This window comes from Bufo bufo, chromosome 11 (genome assembly GCF_905171765.1).
Source record: "Bufo bufo chromosome 11, aBufBuf1.1, whole genome shotgun sequence".
In the NCBI taxonomy this organism is placed as follows: Eukaryota; Metazoa; Chordata; class Amphibia; order Anura; family Bufonidae; genus Bufo; species Bufo bufo.
In genome coordinates this window covers 6301488-6324341 of record NC_053399.1, presented here as the reverse complement: position 1 = coordinate 6324341, position 22854 = coordinate 6301488, and the positions used below count along the sequence as shown (strand labels likewise).

The following is a 22854-nucleotide window of genomic DNA, read 5'->3' as shown; positions in this document are numbered from 1 at the left end:
AAACAAAACAAAAACAAATCAGTGACCAATATAGCCACCTTTCTTTGCAAGGACACTCAAAAGCCTGCCATCCATGGATTCTGTCAGTGTTTTGATCTGTTCACCATCAACATTGCGTGCAGCAGCAACCACAGCCTCCCAGACACTGTTCAGAGAGGTGTACTGTTTTCCCTCCTTGTAAATCTCACATTTGATGATGGACCACAGGTTCTCAATGGGGTTCAGATCAGGTGAACAAGGAGGCCATGTCATTAGATTTTCTTCTTTTATACCCTTTCTTGCCAGCCACGCTGTGGAGTACTTGGACGCGTGTGATGGAGCATTGTCCTGCATGAAAATCATGTTTTTCTTGAAGGATGCAGACTTCTTCCTGTACCACTGCTTGAAGAAGGTGTCTTCCAGAAACTGGCAGTAGGACTGGGAGTTGAGCTTGACTCCATCCTCAACCCGAAAAGGCCCCACAAGCTCATCTTTGATGATACCAGCCCAAACCAGTACTCCACCTCCACCTTGCTGGCGTCTGAGTCGGACTGGAGCTCTCTGCCCTTTACCAATCCAGCCACGGGCCCATCCATCTGGCCCATCAAGACTCACTCTCATTTCATCAGTCCATAAAACCTTAGAAAAATCAGTCTTGAGATATTTCTTGGCCCAGTCTTGACGTTTCAGCTTGTGTGTCTTGTTCAGTGGTGGTCGTCTTTCAGCCTTTCTTACCTTGGCCATGTCTCTGAGTATTGCACACCTTGTGCTTTTGGGCACTCCAGTGATGTTGCAGCTCTGAAATATGGCCAAACTGGTGGCAAGTGGCATCTTGGCAGCTGCACGCTTGACTTTTCTCAGTTCATGGGCAGTTATTTTGCGCCTTGGTTTTTCCACACGCTTCTTGCGACCCTGTTGACTATTTTGAATGAAACGCTTGATTGTTCGATGATCGCGCTTCAGAAGCTTTGCAATTTTAAGAGTGCTGCATCCCTCTGCAAGATATCTCACTATTTTTGACTTTTCTGAGCCTGTCAAGTCCTTCTTTTGACCCATTTTGCCAAAGGAAAGGAAATTGCCTAATAATTATGCACACCTGATATAGGGTGTTGATGTCATTAGACCACACCCCTTCTCATTACAGAGATGCACATCACCTAATATGCTTAATTGGTAGTAGGCTTTCGAGCCTATACAGCTTGGAGTAAGACAACATGCATAAAGAGGATGATGTGGGCAAAATACTCATTTGCCTAATAATTCTGTACAGGGTGTATTTCGTTCCCCTTTCAATTTGCTTCTCAAAAAAGCTAATTCTGTGCTTCCTGTCTTCACTTAAAAAAACTATTCAAAAATGTTAACCCTAATTGTTTAGACTAGATCTAGATAAAAACCACGTCAAGGGAAAATGACAACATTTTTGGTCACTCTTGGTTTTGTGTTGGCAGTGCTTAACTTAAGCAAATTAAAGGGGTTTTGCTGCTTTTAGATATTGATGATCTACCCTCCAGGTAGGTCATCAATATAAGATTGGTGGATGTCCAATACTCGGCGCCCCCACCCATCGGATCTTTCAGCAGCTGCCAGCTCTGGAAATTCAACAGTGGATGGAGGCAAAAGGCTCCATCTATAGTGCAGTGGCTGTGCCGGGGTACTGCAGCTCAGCTGCCATTGACTTGAATGTAACCATGCACAGCCGCTATACAATTTATGAAGCCTTCTGTTCCATCCACTGTTTAGTTTCTGCCACAAGTGGCCACTAAAAACAGCTGATTGGTGGGGTGTGCCGGGGGGTCATCAATAAGAGGTCATCAATATCTAAAAAATAGAATGTCCCAATAAGGCAAGGCATACACAGTGACTTTTGGTTGCCCGTGAATCATGGATGACTTGTGGCATTACCACAACCTCAAGGTCCTTCTTGGCCTTGCAACCAATGCAAAAAAAAAAACAACTGACCTGGCTGGAATATTTGTCATGCTTCGGAGGTCACCCTCAGCCTTGTCTCCTGTAGGCTGTGATTTTACCATGACTTGTGGACAACCAAATAGGAGCGAATTGAAGTGCCCAAATATGAAGTGCCCAAAAAAAATCTGATTCTGAAGAGTCAGAACTCCTTCATATTTGTTTGGGTAGAATTTTGAGAGAGAAAGATTTTTCCGGCGGATAAAGCACTTTTGACTAATGTAGAATTGATTCGTACCCCAGTTGACTTGGACGAATCTATGGGAAATCAAGTTTAGGAAGTTTGCTTATCTATAATATATTTTGAGCTCATGGGTATCCAGTGTCTGGTACTGACCAAAAGGCCATGAAGATCCATGTGTAGTAAATACCTTCCTTTCCAAGGAACATGAGTATGAACATTCTATTGGACAATTTAAGGTAGTCAACACAAGTACTTCTATAATGGTCAAGGGAATTATAATGACAGATGCAGAAACCTAACCTCCAGAAGGAAGATGGGATTCATCTGGTGTTTTGTTGGATTTTAGGAGCCTGGCCATGCTAGTGTTATTGTACATATTAAATTCCATGATATGATATCCTTATACCACGGTCAAGAGTGTCATAAAACTCAATACCTAGTGGACAGCTACCCTGTGGGTGATATCAGATTTCACTTAGGCTAGAGCGCTAGAGACTTCGTCCATGAGACGCACTTACATTTTCACATTGCCATGACTCACACATCACCTTAATGTTGGGAGTTGCATGAGTCAAGGTAATGTCCACTCCCAGGTAACCAAATGGAGCCCGGTCACATCTGGCATTTTGGAAATCAGCCAACTCTATAGTCCTGAGTTAATGCTTAAGTATCAGATGCCTGTACATCGATCAACTTGGTCATTCCTATCGAAAGAAGCAAAGAAAAAAAATCTGAAATAAAAGGAAACCTTCCAGGTGTTGTCATGAATATTGGAATGAATCCATCATGATAGAATGCCTACTACAGCTAGTCATCTGCGTTCCACCTAATGATGGCCAATCACCCATGCCCAGGCTCTCCGATGGTTTGGGTGTATTTTGCACTCGTTGTTGTGCCAGACAACTGTTTAGTGCAATCAATTATAAGACTCATTAGCACTTTTCCAAATGGCAAATCATACTTGTGATGATTACTGAGCTCCTTGATAGCAGCAGGTGCTTTGTTGTGGCTCGGGTAGCCATCCATCCAGTTTATATTGTTCTGTCTCCATCAGGAGTGGATTTCACACCTCGTGCTCTAGTTTCTCATTACGCTTTAAAGGGAACCTGACATCTTACATTTTTTTATCATACTTAGACTACATGCACACGAACGTTGTTTGTTTCCTTGTCGGTTACGTATTTTTTTTTGCGGAGAGGACACGGACCCATTCATTTCAATGGGTCTGCAAAAAATGCGGACAGCACACCGTGTGCTGTCCGCATCAGTATGTCCATTCCGTAGCAAAAAAAATTGAACATGTCCTATTCTTGTCTGTTTTAGGCATTGCTACAAGGGATCCGCAAAAAAAAAAAAAGGATGTTATACGGATGTCATCCGTTTTTTTTCTCGCGGATCCGCAATTTGCAGACTGCAAAACACATACGGTCGTGTGCATGTAGCCGTACGCTCACTTTTTGTACGTAATAACATTTGTACAACACAGCTGATGAGGGTGAAAAAAAAACTCAGGTCCATTAAGTCCAATCTATAATCCTACTGCGTTGATCCAGAGGAAGACAAAAAACCCTACATGGCATCCGCCCATCCAATCCAGCCTGTTATCCTGCAAGTTGATCCAGAAGAAAGCAAAAAAAAAACTCATGAGGGAGAAGCCAAATTTCTTTATTTTAGGGAAACAAAATTTCTTACCAACTCCAATCAGGCGTCAGAATAACTCCCTGGATCAACGATCAACCTTGTGCAGAAATCTAATAACTATAACCTGTAATATTATTATCACACTCCAGAAATACAGATGTAGCCGAGCTAAACTTGATAGTTAACGCGTTAAGTAAATAATGGCAAGAAAATGTTAATGGGCTTTTTTACTGGATTTCAATGGCTTGAATGGTTAATACAGTCAATTATAGCTCTGCTACATCTGTACATCAGGCCCCCTCTACAACTTGTTTTAGTTCACCATTACAACCGTCTTCCATAGTCTCACTGCTCTTACAGTAAAGAGTCCATAGTCTCACTGCTCTTATAGTAAAGAGTGCATAGTCTCACTGCTCTTACAGTATATAGTCCATAGTCTCACTGCTCTTACAGTATATAGTCCATAGTCTCACTGCTCTTACAGTATAGAGTCCATAGTCTCACTGCTCTTACAGTACAGAGTCCATAGTCTCACTGCTCTTACCGTAAAGAGTCCATAGTCTCACTGCTCTTACAGTACAGAGTCCATAGTCTCACTGCTCTTACAGTAAAGAGTCCATAGTCTCACTGCTCTTACCATAAAGAGTCCATAGTCTCAGTGCTCTTACAGTAAAGAGTCCATAGTCTCACTGCTCTTACAGTAAAGAGTCCATAGTCTCACTGCTCTTACAGTATAGAGTCCATAGTCTCACTGCTCTTACAGTATAGAGTCCATAGTCTCACCGCTCTTACAGTATAGAGTCCATAGTCTCACTCCTCTTACAGTAAAGAGTCCATAGTCTCACTGCTCTTACAGTAAAGAGTCCATAGTCTCACTGCTCTTACAGTAAGGAGTACATAGTCTCACTGCTATTACAGTAAAGAGTCCATAGTCTCACTGCTCTTACCATAAAGAGTCCATAGTCTCAGTGCTCTTACAGTAAAGAGTCCATAGTCTCACTGCTCTTACAGTAAAGAGTCCATAGTCTCACTGCTCTTACAGTATAGAGTCCATAGTCTCACTGCTCTTACAGTATAGAGTCCATAGTCTCACCGCTCTTACAGTATAGAGTCCATAGTCTCACTCCTCTTACAGTAAAGAGTCCATAGTCTCACTGCTCTTACAGTAAAGAGTCCATAGTCTCACTGCTCTTACAGTAAGGAGTACATAGTCTCACTGCTATTACAGTAAAGTGTCCATAGTCTCATTGCTCTTACAGTAAAGAGTCCATAGTCTCACTGCTCTTACAGTAAAGAGTCCATAGTCTCACTGCTCTTACAGTAAGGAGTACATAGTCTCACTGCTCTTACAGTATAGTGTCCATAGTCTCACTGCTCTTACAGTATAGTGTCCATAGTCTCACTGCTCTTACAGTAAAGAGTCCATAGTATTACTGCTCTTACAGTGAAGAGTTCCATAGTCTCACTGCTCTTACAGTAAAGAGTCCATAGTCTCACTGCTCTTACAGTAAAGAGCCCATAGTCTCACTGCTCTTACAGTATAGTGTCCATAGTCTCACTGCTCTTACAGTATAGTGTCCATAGTCTCACTGCTCTTACAGTAAAGAGTCCATAGTCTCACTGCTCTTACAGTAAAGAGTCCATAGTCTCACTGCTCTTACAGTAAAGAGTCCATAGTCTCACTGCTCTTACAGTAAAGAGTCCATAGTCTCACTGCTCTTACAGTAAAGAGTCCATAGTCTCACTGCTCTTACAGTAAGGAGTACATAGTCTCACTGCTCTTACAGTAAAGAGTCCATAGTCTCACTGCTCTTACAGTAAAGAGTCCATAGTCTCACTGCTCTTACAGTAAGGAGTACATAGTCTCACTGCTCTTACAGTATAGTGTCCATAGTCTCACTGCTCTTACAGTATAGTGTCCATAGTCTCACTGCTCTTACAGTAAAGAGTCCATAGTATTACTGCTCTTACAGTGAAGAGTTCCATAGTCTCACTGCTCTTATAGTAAAGAGTCCATAGTCTCACTGCTCTTACAGTAAAGAGCCCATAGTCTCACTGCTCTTACAGTATAGTGTCCATAGTCTCACTGCTCTTACAGTATAGTGTCCATAGTCTCACTGCTCTTACAGTAAAGAGTCCATAGTATTACTGCTCTTACAGTGAAGAGTTCCATAGTCTTACTGCTCTTACAGTAAAGAGTCCATAGTCTCACTGCTCTTACAGTAAAGAGTCCATAGTCTCACTGCTCTTACAGTAAAGAGTCCACAGTCTCACTGCTCTTACAGTAAAGAGTCCATAGTCTCACTTCTCTTACAGTAAAGAATCTATAGTCTCGCTGCTCTTACAGTAAAGTCCATAGTCTCGCTGCTCTTGCAGTAAAGAATCCATAGTCTCACTGCTCTTACAGTAAAGAGTCTATAGTCTCACTGCTCTTACAGTATAGAGTCCTTAGTCTCACTGCTCTTACAGTAAAGAGTCCATAGTCTCACTGCTCTTACAGTAAAGAGTCCATAGTCTCACTGCTCTTACAGTAAAGAGTCCATAGTCTCACTGCTCTTACAGTAAAGAGTCCAAAGTCTCACTGCTCTTACAGTATAGAGTCCATAGTCTCACTGCTCTTACAGTAGAGTCCATAGTCTCACTGCTCTTACAGTAAAGAGCCCATAGTCTCACTGCTCTTACAGTAGGGAGTCCATAGTCTCACTGCTCTTACAGTAAAGAGCCCATAGTCTCACTGCTCTTACAGTAGGGAGTCCATAGTCTCACTGCTCTTACAGTAAAGAGTCCATAGTCTCACTGCTCTTACAGTAAAGAGTCCATAGTCTCACTGCTCTTACAGTAAAGAGCCCATAGTCTCACTGCTCTTACAGTAAAGAATCCATAGTCTCGCTGCTCTTGCAGTAAAGAATCCATAGTCTCACTGCTCTTACAGTAAAGAGTCTATAGTCTCACTGCTCTTACAGTATAGAGTCCTTAGTCTCACTGCTCTTACAGTAAAGAGTCCATAGTCTCACTGCTCTTACAGTAAAGAGTCCATAGTCTCACTGCTCTTACAGTAAAGAGTCCATAGTCTCACTGCTCTTACAGTAAAGAGTCCAAAGTCTCACTGCTCTTACAGTATAGAGTCCATAGTCTCACTGCTCTTACAGTAGAGTCCATAGTCTCACTGCTCTTACAGTAAAGAGCCCATAGTCTCACTGCTCTTACAGTAGGGAGTCCATAGTCTCACTGCTCTTACAGTAAAGAGCCCATAGTCTCACTGCTCTTACAGTAGGGAGTCCATAGTCTCACTGCTCTTACAGTAAAGAGTCCATAGTCTCACTGCTCTTACAGTAAAGAGTCCATAGTCTCACTGCTCTTACAGTATATAGTCCATAGTCTCACTGCTCTTACAGTATATAGTCCATAGTCTCACTGCTCTTACAGTATAGAGTCCATAGTCTCACTGCTCTTACAGTACAGAGTCCATAGTCTCACTGCTCTTACCGTAAAGAGTCCATAGTCTCACTGCTCTTACAGTACAGAGTCCATAGTCTCACTGCTCTTACAGTAAAGAGTCCATAGTCTCACTGCTCTTACCATAAAGAGTCCATAGTCTCAGTGCTCTTACAGTAAAGAGTCCATAGTCTCACTGCTCTTACAGTAAAGAGTCCATAGTCTCACTGCTCTTACAGTATAGAGTCCATAGTCTCACTGCTCTTACAGTATAGAGTCCATAGTCTCACCGCTCTTACAGTATAGAGTCCATAGTCTCACTCCTCTTACAGTAAAGAGTCCATAGTCTCACTGCTCTTACAGTAAAGAGTCCATAGTCTCACTGCTCTTACAGTAAGGAGTACATAGTCTCACTGCTATTACAGTAAAGAGTCCATAGTCTCACTGCTCTTACCATAAAGAGTCCATAGTCTCAGTGCTCTTACAGTAAAGAGTCCATAGTCTCACTGCTCTTACAGTAAAGAGTCCATAGTCTCACTGCTCTTACAGTATAGAGTCCATAGTCTCACTGCTCTTACAGTATAGAGTCCATAGTCTCACCGCTCTTACAGTATAGAGTCCATAGTCTCACTCCTCTTACAGTAAAGAGTCCATAGTCTCACTGCTCTTACAGTAAAGAGTCCATAGTCTCACTGCTCTTACAGTAAGGAGTACATAGTCTCACTGCTATTACAGTAAAGTGTCCATAGTCTCATTGCTCTTACAGTAAAGAGTCCATAGTTCCACTGCTCCTTCAGTTGAGTCCATAGTCTCACTGCTCTTACAGTAAATAATCCTCTTCTATGTTGCTGGACAAACCTTCTTTCCTCTAGACATAGAAGAAGGATGTCCCCTCATCACGGTCACAGTCCTGGGGATAAATAGATGATGGGAGTGACCCCTGATATATTTATACATAGTTATTAGATCTCCCCTAAGTCGTTTTTATTCTAAACTAAATGACCCTAATTTTGATAATCTTTCTGGGATCTGTAGTCCGCCCATTCCAGTTATTACTTTAGTTGCATAGGTCGTGTATATGATTATATGAATAATACTTCTGGTGATCTGAAGCCTCAGGTGTCACACCATCTGTTGGACCCTCATTCTGCAGAGTCACATGATGAGCACTGTGTAATAACGTAGGCCGAGCATCCTAAGGCCAGTGAGTTCAGATGAAGAAACTTGGCAAGAAAAGGGAAGAAAAGAAAGTTACTGCAGTTCTGTAAAAGCGAGCATGTGGAACGGAGAAGCCGTAATAAAAGACCCGGAGAGCGGCCATTAATCCTGTTTACTGTCTGGCCCGATACGTCATCAGTCTCTTATTGCTGCTGGAGCTCCTGATCAATTCTCATCCATCTCTCTCCTTCATCGATCTCTTCACACCTGAATCAGTGAAACGAAGATTTAGATTCAGTGAAATTCTCAACCTGCATCTTGTCAATATGTTTGTCCGTGATCCCCATTGATGATCGATGGTTTCAGATTTTTTCTGTCTGTTGGCTTTCGATGTGCAGTTTCTTTCAGTCCGTAGAGAAAAGAAGCCGGAGTTCTCGTCTGGATTAACCATAGCCATTCCAGTCTTAGGTTCTCTTTCTGTGACATAAACTCATGATACAAGGTACCGAAGGACAAAAGGGCATTTAAGCCCCACACTAATAACTAGATTGGGGGTTCCTGCCCTTTACCCTTTCCGACTGAGAAGTTGCATTTGTCCTTCATTAAAAATATATATGACAGGCAAAGAAACAGTTTTGTATAAATATAATAATGAAGGGACTCTTTACCGTAAGAGCAGTGAGACCATGGGACTCTTTATTGTAAGACATTATGGGAATCTTTACTGTATGAGCAGAGAGACTATGGATTTTTTACTATAAGAGCAGTGAGACTATGGACTCTTTACTGTAAGAACAGTGAGACTATGGACTCTATACTGTAAGAGCAGTGAGACTATGGACTCTTTACTGTAAGAGCAGTGAGACTATGGACTCTGTACTGTAAGAGCAGTGAGACTATGGACTCTTTACTGTAAGAGCAGTGAGACTATGGACTCTTTACTGTAAGAGCAGTGAGACTATGGACTCTATACTGTAAGAGCAGTGAGACTATGGACTCTTTACTGTAAGAGCAGTGAGACTAAAGACTCTTTACTGTAAGAGCAGTGAGACTATGGACTGTTTACTGTAAGAGCAGTGAGACTATGGACTCTATACTGTAAGAGCAGTAAGACTATGGACTCTTTACTGTAAGAGCAGTGAGACTATGGACTCTTTACTGTAAGAACAGTGAGACTATGGACTCTTTACTGTAAGAGCAGTGAGACTATGGACTCTTTACTGTTAGAGCAGTGAGACTATGGACTCTTTACTGTAAGAGCAGTGAGACTGTGGACTCTTTACTGTAAGAGCAGTGAGACTATGGATTCTTTACTGTAAGAGCAGTGAGACTATGGACTCTTTACTGTAAGAGCAGTGAGACTATGGACTCTTTATTGTAAGAGCAGTGAGACTATGGACTCTTTACTGTAAGAGCAGTGAGACTATGGACTCTTTATTGTAAGAGCAGTGAGACTATAGACTCTTTACTGTAAGAGCAGTGAGACTATGGACTCTTTACTGTAAGAGCAGTGAGACTATGGACTCCTTACTGTAAGGACAGTGAGACTATGGACTCTACTGTAAGAGCAGTGAGACTATCGAACTCTTTACTGTAAGAGCAGTGAGACTATGGATTTTTTACTATAAGAGCAGTGAGACTATGGACTCTTTACTGTAAGAACAGTGAGACTATGGACTCTTTATTGTAAGAGCAGTGAGACTATGGACTCTACTGTAAGAGCAGTGAGACTATGGACTCTATACTGTAAGAGCAGTGAGACTATGGACTCTTTACTGTAAGAGCAGTGAGACTATGGACTCTCTACTGTAAGAGCAGTGAGACTATGGACTCTTTATTGTAAGAGCAGTGAGACTATGGACTCTTTGCTGTAAGAGCAGTGAGACTATGGACTCTTTATTGTAAGAGCAGTGAGACTATGGACTCTTTACTGTAAGAGCAGTGAGACTATGGACTCTTTACTGTAAGAGCAGTGAGACTATGGACTCTTTTTACTGTAAGAGCAGTGAGACTATGGACTCTTTACTGTAAGAGCAGTGAGACTATGGACTCTTTACTGTAAGAGCAGTGAGACTATTGACTTTACTGTAAGAGCAGTGAGACTATGGACTCCTTACTGTAAGGACAGTGAGACTATGGACTCTACTGTAAGAGCAGTGAGACTATGGAACTCTTTACTGTAAGAGCAGTGAGACTATGGACTCTATACTGTAAGAGCAGTGAGACTATGGACTCCTTACTGTAAGAGCAGTGAGACTATGGACTCTACTATAAGAGCAGTGAGACTATGGACTCTACTGTAAGAGCAGTGAGACTATGGACTCTTTACTGTAAGAGCAGTGAGACTATGGACTCTACTGTAAGGACAGTGAGACTATGGACTCTTTACTGTAAGAGCAGTGAGACTATGGACTCTTTACTGTAAGAGCAGTGAGACTATGGACTCTACTATAAGAGCAGTGAGACTATGGACTCTTTACTGTAAGAGCAGTGAGACTATGGACTCTACTATAAGAGCAGTGAGACTATGGAACTCTTTACTGTAAGAGCAGTGAGACTATGGACTCTTTACTGTAAGAGCAGTGAGACTATGGACTCTATACTGTAAGAGCAGTGAGACTATGGACTCTATACTGTAAGAGCAGTGAGACTATGGACTCTTTACTGTAAGAGCAGTGAGACTATGGACTCTTTACTGTAAGAGCAGTGAGACTATGGACTCTTTACTGTAAGGACAGTGAGACTATGGACTCTACTATAAGAGCAGTGAGACTATAGACTCTTTACTGTAAGGACAGTGAGACTATGGACTCTACTATAAGAGCAGTGAGACTATGGACTCTTTACTGTAAGAGCAGTGAGACTATGGACTCTTTACTGTAAGGACAGTGAGACTATAAATTCTTTACTGTAATGACAGTGAGACTTAAAGGGTAACTGTCATATTTTTTTTTATTTGCTAATTTATTATAGCTAGGCATGTATACCTGAGTTAGTCTGTCAATGTGTGGCAGGCGCAGCACTATGAAGTGCCGTTTGCTCTGTGGCATTAGAAGAATTTTGATATCTCTGACTTTTAGTCTAATCAGACTGTCTAATTTAACTCTGTAATTCCTCTAGCGCTGTTTTATGGAAACCGTAGGTTTAAAGAGCACACCAAATGCTTGAAATAAGTTCTTTATTAACTTCAACTTTTCTTCATATATAACACTGCCGCCTCCGCAGCAGATAGTCTATGTAAAAAAACAAGTGTTGAAAAGATATCACAAAATGGCGGTATGCATAAGATGGTGTTTCAACTGATCAATCTTGTCATTCAACATAAAATGGTGGATATATTTCTCTCTTCAGTATCTGTACTCTCACTTTAAGTTATTTAAGCACCTTATGATCTCTCTGAGAGGTATATCTGAGGTCTAACTAATAGTTTACTTGCTGAATTTGGTTGCAATTTGCAGTATGCAGTAACAGTAACTATTTGTAGATTGGTTGAGTATGATCTGGTATGGTTGTATGCAATTTGGATTGCAATATGGAATTTGAATTTGGATTGCGGTCTTTGTAGTTTGCAATTGGTGTAACTATAAGTAAACACACATATAACTGGTTCAGTATATAGTTCTAATCACTATATTAACAGTAGGAACATTATATAACTGTTTTAAAAACCTATTTTGGCCTCTCTGCTTCCATAAAACACAGCTTTTAGTGGAGTGTGTGTCTATTCAGCTCCTCTCTCTGTTAAAATAAAAAATTCTAGCAGCTCCTGCTAGGAGAATTTCCCACACAGGCTGTGTGTGAGGCTGGCTGTGATTGGTCAAAACTCCTGATGTGTGTGAGGCTGGCTGTGATTGGTCTAGACTCCTGCCCAGCAACAACAGTTTAACTCTATGGTTTCTGTTATTTCTGCTGTCATTGAGCTTACCTCACATCCATATAATGAATCTTAAAGGCATATTATCTTTTCTGCTTCTGTGAACACAATATCTAACAGTTATATAACATCCAAACATGAAGTCACTGTAAATAACTCTGCTTTGGTCTTTAACACACAAACATAGGAACTGTATTAAGGCTATTGGCAGGTCTAACTGTATAAACATATAAGCTATATTAGCAACCTAGGATAGGTCTTCTTAGCTGGCCAGCTACACAATGATTGTCAAAAGATCTGTAATTACCTCATAATAACAGCTTTCATTAATGTCCTCTGTCCCTTTCCACTGCTACCTTAAAAGACCGTTGCTAGGGCTTGTCTGTTTTCCTTTTAGTATAAACAGAAGACATAGGTGCGGTCCTTCACACTGCATGCCTGCATTAGGCTTCAGAGTGAGGGGGCGTGTCTCTCGTTAATCCAATCTGATTGGCTGGAAGGGAGCTGCTGGCTACAGCAAGTGTGTTTGGAAAGTGAGGGAAAGCAGTTTTGGCCTCAGAGAACCAGCAGAGGAGCCATCTTGAGAAGGTCCTCATATTGTAAATGTTTAAACAGCCGTAACTAAGGGAAAACCTCAAGTAAAACAGTGGTATGTGAAGAAACTAAAGATTGCTTTATGCATAATGCTGTTGCAGCAGTAACATATGCTAAAATTTAAATTTTTATGAAAATATGACAGTTACCCTTTAAGATTCTTTGCTATAAGAGCAGTGGAACTCTACTGTAAGAGCAGTGAGACTTAAGGTTTTTTACTTAAGGGCAGTGAGACTATGATAGCAGTGACTGGGATTCTTTACTGTAAGAGCAGTGAGACTATGGGACTGTATTGTAAGAGCAGTGAGATTATGAAAATCTCTGCTAGAGGGTGGTTGATTCATATAAAACCCTTGATTCATTTCCCCAATAAATGGTTCTTACTAATTTTACAATACCCTACAGCAGGGATGCCCAACCTGTGGCCCTCCAGCTGTTGCAAAACTACAACTCTCAGCATGCCCGGACAGCCTACAGCTATCAGCCTACAGCAGGGCATGGTGGGAGTTGTAGTTTTACAACAGTTGGAGGGCCGCAGGTTGGGCATCCCTGCCCTACAATATTAGAAAAAACATGGCTGCTTTCTCCAAGCAGTGCCATATCTGTCTACAGGTTGTGTTTGGTACCCCTTCCCTTCAATGGGGCTGAATTCCAGTACCCTACACTTAATGCCAGGTGCGGCAGCAATGCTATTCTTATTCTAATCCTATTAACCCCTTTAAGTTACCACGAAATGTATTTTCTTCAACTTTTTCCTAATCTACAGTACTTGAAGAACACGTCTTGTCTAGTGCGGCAGAGCTGCAAGGAAAGTAACAATGTCATTCCCCTTATGATATTGTTATCGTGTTCCTTGGCGTGCTTGACCAGCCTTTTCTCTTCTCGGTAGAAGTCTTAATGAGGAAGGAGAGCCTCCAGGTCCTTGTCGCACTTCTCTGAGAGTCTTGTTCTTTTGAACCAGTCTTATTCACAGCCACATTGATTTCTAAACACCCTGGATTTTTTTAGCAGCCTCGATTTCCAGATGACTTCCACCTTACAGGTAGCATCCAGAAAGTACATTGGGTTCATTAGGGAGAGACACTTTCTTCTCTATAAAGGTCATTGTGTGATGTTCACAGCGCACCATTGTCAGTCTCTCCGATGGTAATACAGCTCCTGCACTTCACGCTGGTTATAGTGAACTTATCATGAATTAAATTGAGAAATAATGAAAATATATATTTTTTTTAAAACTTCCCTCTCACCGGCCATATTGAAGACACGCCCTTCATTCCTGTGTTATGCGTATGAGTGGTCAACAGGGTGTGCCTCCTATGTGGCTGCTGCAATGACTGGGAGTCAATGGTCAGAACATTGTCCATAGCCTGATATAGTCTCCGGAAAGAGATGTGCCTTCTCAGACACCATGGAGGAGCAGGGGAGCTGATACCGAGACATATCTGCGTGTATCGTGTTGCTTTGATTTTATGAAAAAGGACGAATTGTATATTAGGTCTGAATTTCCTTTTCTTGTTCTTTTGTGTGATATTCATTTCAGATTTTTCAAAAGAACTGTAGAATACATATAAAATGAAAAATTATTACAAAAATTAAAAAAAATGACAATTTTTGCAATTTGGTAATGAGATTTTCTGGAACCCAGCAGGCCCTGCCAACCTACCTTGGTTGCACATAACTGTCATGTAGAATAAGGCTTGTAATATGTGTGGATCAGCTTCGCAGGAACCCAGTCATGTAAAACCCCTCTTCTGGAAATCCTGCTTCCACCAGCATGACGTTTTTTTATCAGGTTTCCACCCTGGACAGTGGACAGGACATCACAGCCTACGACAAGAGAGGAGCTGTGGACAGGGCAAGAACTATTCCCTGGCGCATGTGCACGTCAGGTGGATTCAAGGAAGAGGATTAGTTGTGGCCCTGTCCAATGTGGAAGCGATATCCCATCCATTGACCGGATTGGAAAGATGGTAAAGGCTCTCACACACCAGCGCTTTTCAATTTTGGAGAGTGGAATTGGCCTATAGTGGTTATGCGGATATCCCCACTAAAGCTTTGTTTTTTGGACATTTGTTTGTATTTGTTGGATGCCCAATCAGAGGGACTTCTGTATCTAGATCGAGGGGTGTTTACTGTGGCTCTGCGGCAGAGGAAAACCCTCGGCACCGAGGCCAAAAAGATAAGTCTCAATTGAGAATTTTGTTTCTGCATTTCATAGGGAGCTTGAACACATTCCTTCGACTCAAAGGGCAAGCCAGCACCGAAATACAAATCTGGTCGGCCATTGGAAATAAAGGAGAGCAGTGGCATCAAGCCCGTATTAATATACACCCAACGGCATCATTTCAGGTAGGTAAAACCCAATAAGGTATGTTCTTCTATAGATGTTCCATAGATATCCATAGATTTGTGTACTTATAATGGGGTCATTGTGGTCTCCATTTTTTGTGCTTGCCTCAGTCTACGACAAGGGGCCGCCTATGTACCATATGTCATTTATAACTCTGGAGTCTTCGTATGTGGCTACCAGGGCTGCACCTAGCCTTTCTGCTACCTGAGGCGAAAATGTAAACAGCGCCCAACCCATCCAGCCCTACTGTTTAAGGCATACTGGGATACAGTTGAATATAAAAATATTTTCCCACAGTCCTGCCACTGCCCCCGTTGTCTCTGGGTCTTGCCGCCTGAGGCAAACGCCTCACCTGGCCTCATTGGTGGTGCATCCCTGATAGCTACTGTCCTGATTTTCCTTTAGAAGCAGAATTATGCTATTTTCACCTGATTTGCTCTTTATCACATGCCACAGTAGTTAGCTGTAAAGACCCATTATTATCAGGCAGGCTGCCTTCTGATGGTCTCCACTTGACAAAAAAGCCTATTTTTGAACATTGGCTCAAAATAACCAGGGTAAAACCCTAGAATATAACTTAAAGACCAGAACCTCGCCATAAATCCATCGCCAGCTTTGCAGAATTTCTGATATTTAATTGAATTAAAGAGCTGCAGATTTATAAATCAAGGATTTTGCACACAGCACAAGGCGCCTGATCTCTCCAGAGGGATTGTTGGCAAATCCTCTGGTCAGAATCATTTTGAGAAATTGTGAACTATAAAAAGCATACCAGTAAATCTGGGGATGGGACAGGCCGTTCTCCGAGCGTGCCAAATTGCTATTCTGGCATCATGACAGCGCTTGGTACCGGGAGGTGCAGTCCTATTGGTCGCTGGTAGACATTTGTATTAATCTGAGATCCCTCCATTATTCATACATTGTGTGGACATGCGGAGCTTCTCAGCATCATCCAGGCTCCATCAGGATAGAAACTTTAAGGGAAATAAAGTCATACGTAACGATTATACAGTTTTTTTTGTACGGAGCCGCCAGGATTTCCTAATTATGTGTCCACAGCACAAAGGATTACACGTAAATGCTATAAGAGGGTACAGGCCCAATCTGTCTCACAGGGATGTCTTGCCCCACCCAAGGATCTTCCACTAATATAGCAGAGATCAGAATTCCTTTCAGTCTCCGCTTTGGCGTCCTGATTCAACCCTCGCTTTCACTCTGCGATTTCCTAGCGCTGATTGCACACCCGGATGTAGATGTGCAGTTCCAGAGGTAAAGCGATGACAGAGGAAAGACAAAGCAAAGGAACAAAAGGAAGGACTGGGTGGAACCAACAGGCCCGCTCATTTATTGTACCTACTAGAAACAATGTCCTCACCAGCAGCGACCGGCCGGTCTCCCATTACAGCTTCCTCAGGGGTGAACCCCCAGGGCTCATACTCAGGTTTAAAAAAAGCATCATTGCTCTTCCCTATACCCCACCCTCCTGAAGAGAGTGCCTAACCCGTTAGGGTTTTGTTAATCCTTCCTAATTAAACAATTCAAATCCAGGTCAAGATTCAGACCATTTGGCAACAAAGTATTACATTTTTTAAATAAACACGGTTTCTTTGCAGAATAATCTTCTCCGGAGATCTCTCCGATGATTCTCACTAAAGATGAGCGAACTTCATATTTTGAAATTCGTTCAAGCTTCGTTGGTGGTAAAAGCAGAATTGCGTTATGGATTCCGTTACCACGGACCATAACGCAATTCTATGACGCAATGCATAACGGGATGCCTTTAGAAGCATTACGTTATTCATTCCGTCTTAATAGAAGTCTAAGGGCTGCAAAACGGATCCGTCCCGTTTCCATTATGAAGGGGAGTCCTCTCCTGATCATGAGTCTTCTCCTGCATAACGGAGTGGGGATGGATGCGTTTTGCAGCCCATAGACTTCTATTATGACAGAATGAATAACGGAATGCCTCTAAAGGCATTCCGTTATGCATTCCGTCACAGAATTGCGTTATGATCCGTGGTAACGGAATCCATAACGCAATTCTGCTTTTACCACCAACGAAGCGGGAATGAATTTCATAACATGAAATTCACTCATCTCTAATTCTCACCCTCGCAAATTCCTACTGCCTTGAAATACTCATGATCTCTACGATGTAATGGCCGACAATGTGCTTAAATTTCCATTTTTATTATTAGAAATGTGCTCATTTATTCATGCAGGGGCGGACTGGGAACTTCAAGTGGCCCTGGAAACCTAAAAAGTGTCCCCATGTCTTAGGAGGGTCCAAATTGAAAGAAGCTGGAGCACAAGTAGGAAGGGCCAGCAAAACTGTAGGGCAGCACAAAATACCGCCACCACCGCTGCAGTATTCAACTGTATCTCCGTCCTGAGGGCAGCGGTGCAGGTGAATTCAGCAGGGTATTAGTACCTGATGCTCCTACATTAATTAATGTTTAAAGCATTAAATCATTATTTATCCGACTGGAGGCTGTGAGAAGGGTTCAGGGGGCCACCGGGAAATTTCCCTGTGGGGTCTATGTCCAGTCCACCCCTGGCCCCACATATTGCAGACCGCACTGAACCTCCATAAATACACAATATTTCTACTGTCGCAGGTAATTATCTCCTGTATTTCAAATCCGTTTTTTATATGTGAAGATTAAAGTGTGCTAGACAAAGGTTATAAAATGGATACACAGTAGATTTTAAAAATGGGCTATAAGATCTCATATCTACTGTATATCTATCTATCTATTGATTCATTCATCTATCTATAGCTGTATACATCATGATTAAGGCTACATTCACACAACAGTGGAAAAAAATGGCATTTAAAAAACGGAAAAAGAGTCTATTTTTAAGACAGTTTTTTTCACGGATGCATGTCCTATTTTTTTTACCCATTTTTCAAGGCCCGTGAAATAACAGTCATGTGAACAGAACCATAGATTGCACTGGTTCTGAAAACGTCCGCTTTTCACTGTTGTGTGAATATTTACGTCATCGCATTTTGATCCATTCAGTCTAAGCCGTTGAATCCCGTCTTCCTCCAGTCTATCGTCTGACGTAACGTGACTCTGGGACTTTTCCACTCTACAGATAATATTTGAAGGTGTTCGGGGTCCTGGGATTGAAGGCGACATCGCTGTAGATGACGTGTCGATCATTGAGGGAGAATGTGCGAAGGTGGATCAGCCAGTCACTTGTAGGTAGCACTTTTTTTTTTTACAGAGAATTATTTTTTAAAGAGGCAAAATGCTTAAAACAATGAAATACTCTATTAGGGAATTCTGAGTTAAAGGGGTCGTCCCACAAAAAGATTCTACAGTTATAGGAGAACAACTGGAGCAATCTCTGGCTCCATGTGAGGTACAGGGCTGGTTTTAGCTTTGTTACAGAGAGATTGTCTGATTTTCATTTCTTACATTAATCACAGGATAACTCCTTTAATACTGGGGGAGGGGGGCTCCTCTCTTCAGGATCATTAGCTATTATCCAGAGAGAACAGCAGCTACAAGGAGAGTTTCACTGTGCAGTGCTTCATTTCCCCTGTGGGGGCACTGCAGGGAAATGAATGACTTGCTGCTGGGTTCCCTCATAGATTGCAGCTGATCGCCTGAGGTTCTACAATGTGACCACCTTATCATCGTGGAACCCTTAGAATTAAAATAGATTTTTCAAAATGGACAACCACTTTAAATGTGAAAGAATGCGGCTGGTGTGTGAACATTTCATGAAATTATTTTTTATGTGAAGTGATGAAGGAAAGTAATTTAATAACCAAAAATGTATGTGTGATATCTGATAATTTATCATTGTTGGCAGGGTTGGATATAGATGGTTACTGGTCTATAGGCACTTACAGTCTGAAATATAGGACAGTTTATTCTGCTGTGGCCACCTACCTTAGGGACCTACATGGCCACCAACCTTCCCTGAGGACCATTCAGTGATCACATCCAGCTAAAAGCAGATGACCTGTCCGCATCATGTGGATAGACCTCAGTCGAGAAATTCATGTGAGGTCCCCTCTCCTATATGGGCTCTGGGGAGACAGGAGGGGTGGAATGGAGGCCCGTTGATGCCCCTCCAAATTTTTTCCCCATCAAAGTTAATCCTGCCTCTAGTCCATTGGGACATTCTGTTACATGATTATTGCCGCCAATCATGATATGTTCATGACATTGTATCCACAGGACCATGCTGTGATTGGCTTCCATAGTCATGTGACAGGATGTCACAATGGACATACCTCCCCTACGGGAGAATCTTTGGGACAGGATAGAAACTATTTGAAACATTTACTAATGTAAGAGGTTTTCCTGAAATCTCCTTAGACTTTGGAGAACCAGTAGCCCTCTATCTCCACAGCTAGTGTTTCAAAATTGATAAACGCCCTCAGTAATTTTTCCCGTTTTATTTTTTCTCTCCTAGCTCCACCTTCCGGAGTCAAAGTGTCTGGGACTATATTACATATATGGCTGTATCCAGTTTTCCTTTTCTTTTCTTTTTTAAGTCATCAGAGGTGACCATATCCTGGCAGAGGCTACAAAAGGTTCACTAGGCACTGGTACGAAGAACGAGTCTTTGTAAATGGACAACTGCATAAAAAACAATCTACCAAAGATTCCTCCACTTGGGCACTGGGAATTACTGGAACCCGGGACACAAATTGTTATTACAAGTATGCTTGGGACACAAACTAACTGAGAGACCTTCCAGTGCTTCTGTGGCTTTCAAGAATAATCTGAATATTCTCTTAAAGGAAGGAATTACGAGAATCCTTGTCAAAGCACAACGTCATGGCTGGTTTTCTTTCAAATGAATAGAGTTTGCTTGTTACCATGGACACCTAATGGCCTGCCAACCGAAACCTCACAGTTAACAGGGTACACGAAGATCTGGCATTTATTTTGCATTCAAAAAAGTTTTCCGTCTGGAACAAGTATCAGTAAGCCCTCTTGCCTTGGCTGCCCACCATCCAAAACAAGACCTCTGTAGACCATGTGCTCCACATCATCACCTAGCTTTGCTAATGAAAGGTATGCCGTATCGTTTTTTGCATGTAGACGTTTTCAAGGAAGAGCAGCTTAGTCTTACAAGCTTTTTTTTTCCAGCTCTGGGGACTCTGCTTGCTTGTGGACACCAAGTCACCACCAAGCCCATCATCAGCTGTAATAAAGAAACCAAACCACCACCTTTTATAAAATGCCAGGAAACCAAGTGCCTTCAATTAACAAGCCTGAAAAAGATAGCTGAACAAGCTTGCACTGCTGTGAGTGGTTTGTGGAAATGAAAAATAAAATAAAACACAACAAAAAAATGGAAAAATTTTGTAAGCAAACTGCAATTCATGAATATAGAAAGCAGGCCAGATTTTTACAAAAAAATTGCTACAAAAATACATGGACTTAAGTTGCTGCATAATCTCTTTTGAAACATATACATATATAGATCGAGACATGTATTGTTTTTGGATTGTTTTTTCAAAAACAGCCATGGCTTTCTCGCCTATTACCCATTTGACAGTATCTTATACCTTGCTCTGCAAAAATTGGAAAGATTGACTTTTCCTCTATCTACAACTAGGGTGGTTTGAAAAGTTGTCCAAGGACTTTCGATATGATATTTTATTTATTTTTTTTTAATGGGGAAAAAAAAAGATTTTCTTACTCTTATCTACATTTGAAATGAAATCAGTCTGATCTCAAGAGGAAAATGTTCTGAGTATCTAAGACTATGGCTCGATTGACCCAACAGAAACACTGGGTCTGAATTATTAGTCTTCATTAAAAAAAAACAAAAAAACAAAAAAAATAAAAATGCAAGGGTCCGATGCCTCTGCCCGCTAATCAGACTTTGTGCAGATTGTGACATAGTATTTTATTATTTTGGCAAGTTTGAAAAAAAAAAAAAAAAAAAGAAAATACACTTTTACATAAAACTGTAAAAAAATGACTGAGCTACCTGATTAAATTCCATACCTTAACCAGCCACTTTTTCAACGCATTGTATATGTCCCTTATAACGTTGGCTATGGACGTTGGAAGATTATTTTTTTTTTATTTCTTTAAATTATCTCAAAGTTTAACTTCATTTAAAGAAAATACTTTTATCTACAAAAATATTCTTTTATGTTCTTTAAAAACACATGATGGTTACAAAAAAAATGTTATGCAAGAAATTGGGCTATAAATAAAAAACAATCTATATATTTAACATTGCCGGAATTGATTTAAACAAGTGAAGCACAAGAAGACAGAGCAGAATCATGACCAGAATTATTTTATTTTTTATTTTATTTCAAAAACTGTAGAAATATTTGTGCCGATTCGGTAATTCAACTGAACGAAAGGAAACAAAATACACAAATTTTTTTTACAGCGATGTTCAATAAAGCCTCTTTCCAGGTTAGGTATGAGAAGTGGTCTACTGCTTATTTCTGTCTGTATCCAAAAAGAAAATTTAATGTTTCTCAGATAATATAGAAATGCCACTAATGATAAATTTTCCCAGTGGTTCACGTGGATCAGTTTTGAGTCAGTAGTAATTTTTTTGTGCAATCAGCAAATGAACAGTCAGCACACTGCGCTATCAACGCAACACACCAAAAGGCTTGCTGTTCTAATAGTCGGTGTATGAATGGTGCACTAGCGTAGAGTGCCGTGGTGTGCTACGTTAACAGAGCAGAGCACCACAAATCTTCTGCAGCGACATCATTTGCAACAACTTTATTAAACACTGAATGACACTTGTTACATTTGTTGTATTTTATAGTAAATTAGGCCTATTAATATGTATTAACTCAACACAGCACACACAATGCTAGTGAAGAAACTCGTCCTCCCTTCTTTTTCCCAGGAATAACTACAAGCCCTAGAAAAAGCCTGTAGATAGTGAAACTCAAGTTGGGCTGTTGAAATTTGATACCATGTGGATTTTAACAATGCTTGTATTCGATTTCTACCTGTTTGCCTGGGCATGCCCTAAAAAAAGCCTGTAGTTGGTGAAACTTGAGTCGGGCTATTGTAATTTGATACCACTTGGATTTAAAAAAAGCTTGCCATTTTCTACATGTTTGTCTAGGCGTGCCCCAGAAGAAGCCAGTAGATGGCGAAACTCAAGTTGGGCTGTTGTAATTCGATACCATATGCATTTAAACTATATTTGTATGCAATTTTCTACCGGTTTGTCTGAGCATGCTCCAAAAGAAGCCAGTAGATGGCAAAACTCAAGTTGGGCTGTTGTAATTCGATACCATATGGATTTAAACTATGCTTGTATGCAATTTTTTACATGTTTGTCTGGGCATGCTCCAGAAGAGGCCAGTAGATGGCGAAACTTGAGTCGGGCTGTTACAATTTGAAGTCAGGTGGATTTTAACTTTGCATGTATGTTATTTATTTTCACCTTTCTGCCTGGGTGTGCTCTAGAAAAGCCAAAAAAGCCAGTAGATAGCAAAACACGAGTCAGGCTGTTGGATTAATACCAAGTGGATTTTAACTATCCATGTACAGCATGTGATTTTTCTACCTGTTTGTCTGGGCGTGCCCCAGAAGAGGACAGTAGATGGGGAAACTTGAGTCGGGCTGTTGGAATTTGATGCCACATGGGTTTTACCTACTGTATGCTTATATGAGCTTCTCTAAGGCTGGGTTCACACGAGCGTGT

General features: G+C 41.3%; 1 protein-coding gene across 2 annotated transcripts in view; it reads left to right on the top strand.

Annotated features, from left to right (window-relative positions):
• MDGA2 (MAM domain containing glycosylphosphatidylinositol anchor 2) overlaps positions 1 to 21178 on the top strand; it is a 427922-nt gene extending 406744 nt beyond the window's left edge. For both annotated transcript variants that reach the window (XM_040412379.1, XM_040412378.1), the window contains exons 15-17: positions 15049 to 15179; positions 18283 to 18388; positions 19618 to 21178. In XM_040412379.1, coding sequence (XP_040268313.1) covers positions 15049 to 15179; positions 18283 to 18388; positions 19618 to 19712 — 332 coding nt within the window. In that variant the 3' untranslated portion in view covers positions 19713 to 21178. The remainder of the gene's footprint in view (positions 1 to 15048; positions 15180 to 18282; positions 18389 to 19617) is intronic.
• Positions 21179 to 22854: the final 1676 nt, after the last annotated feature.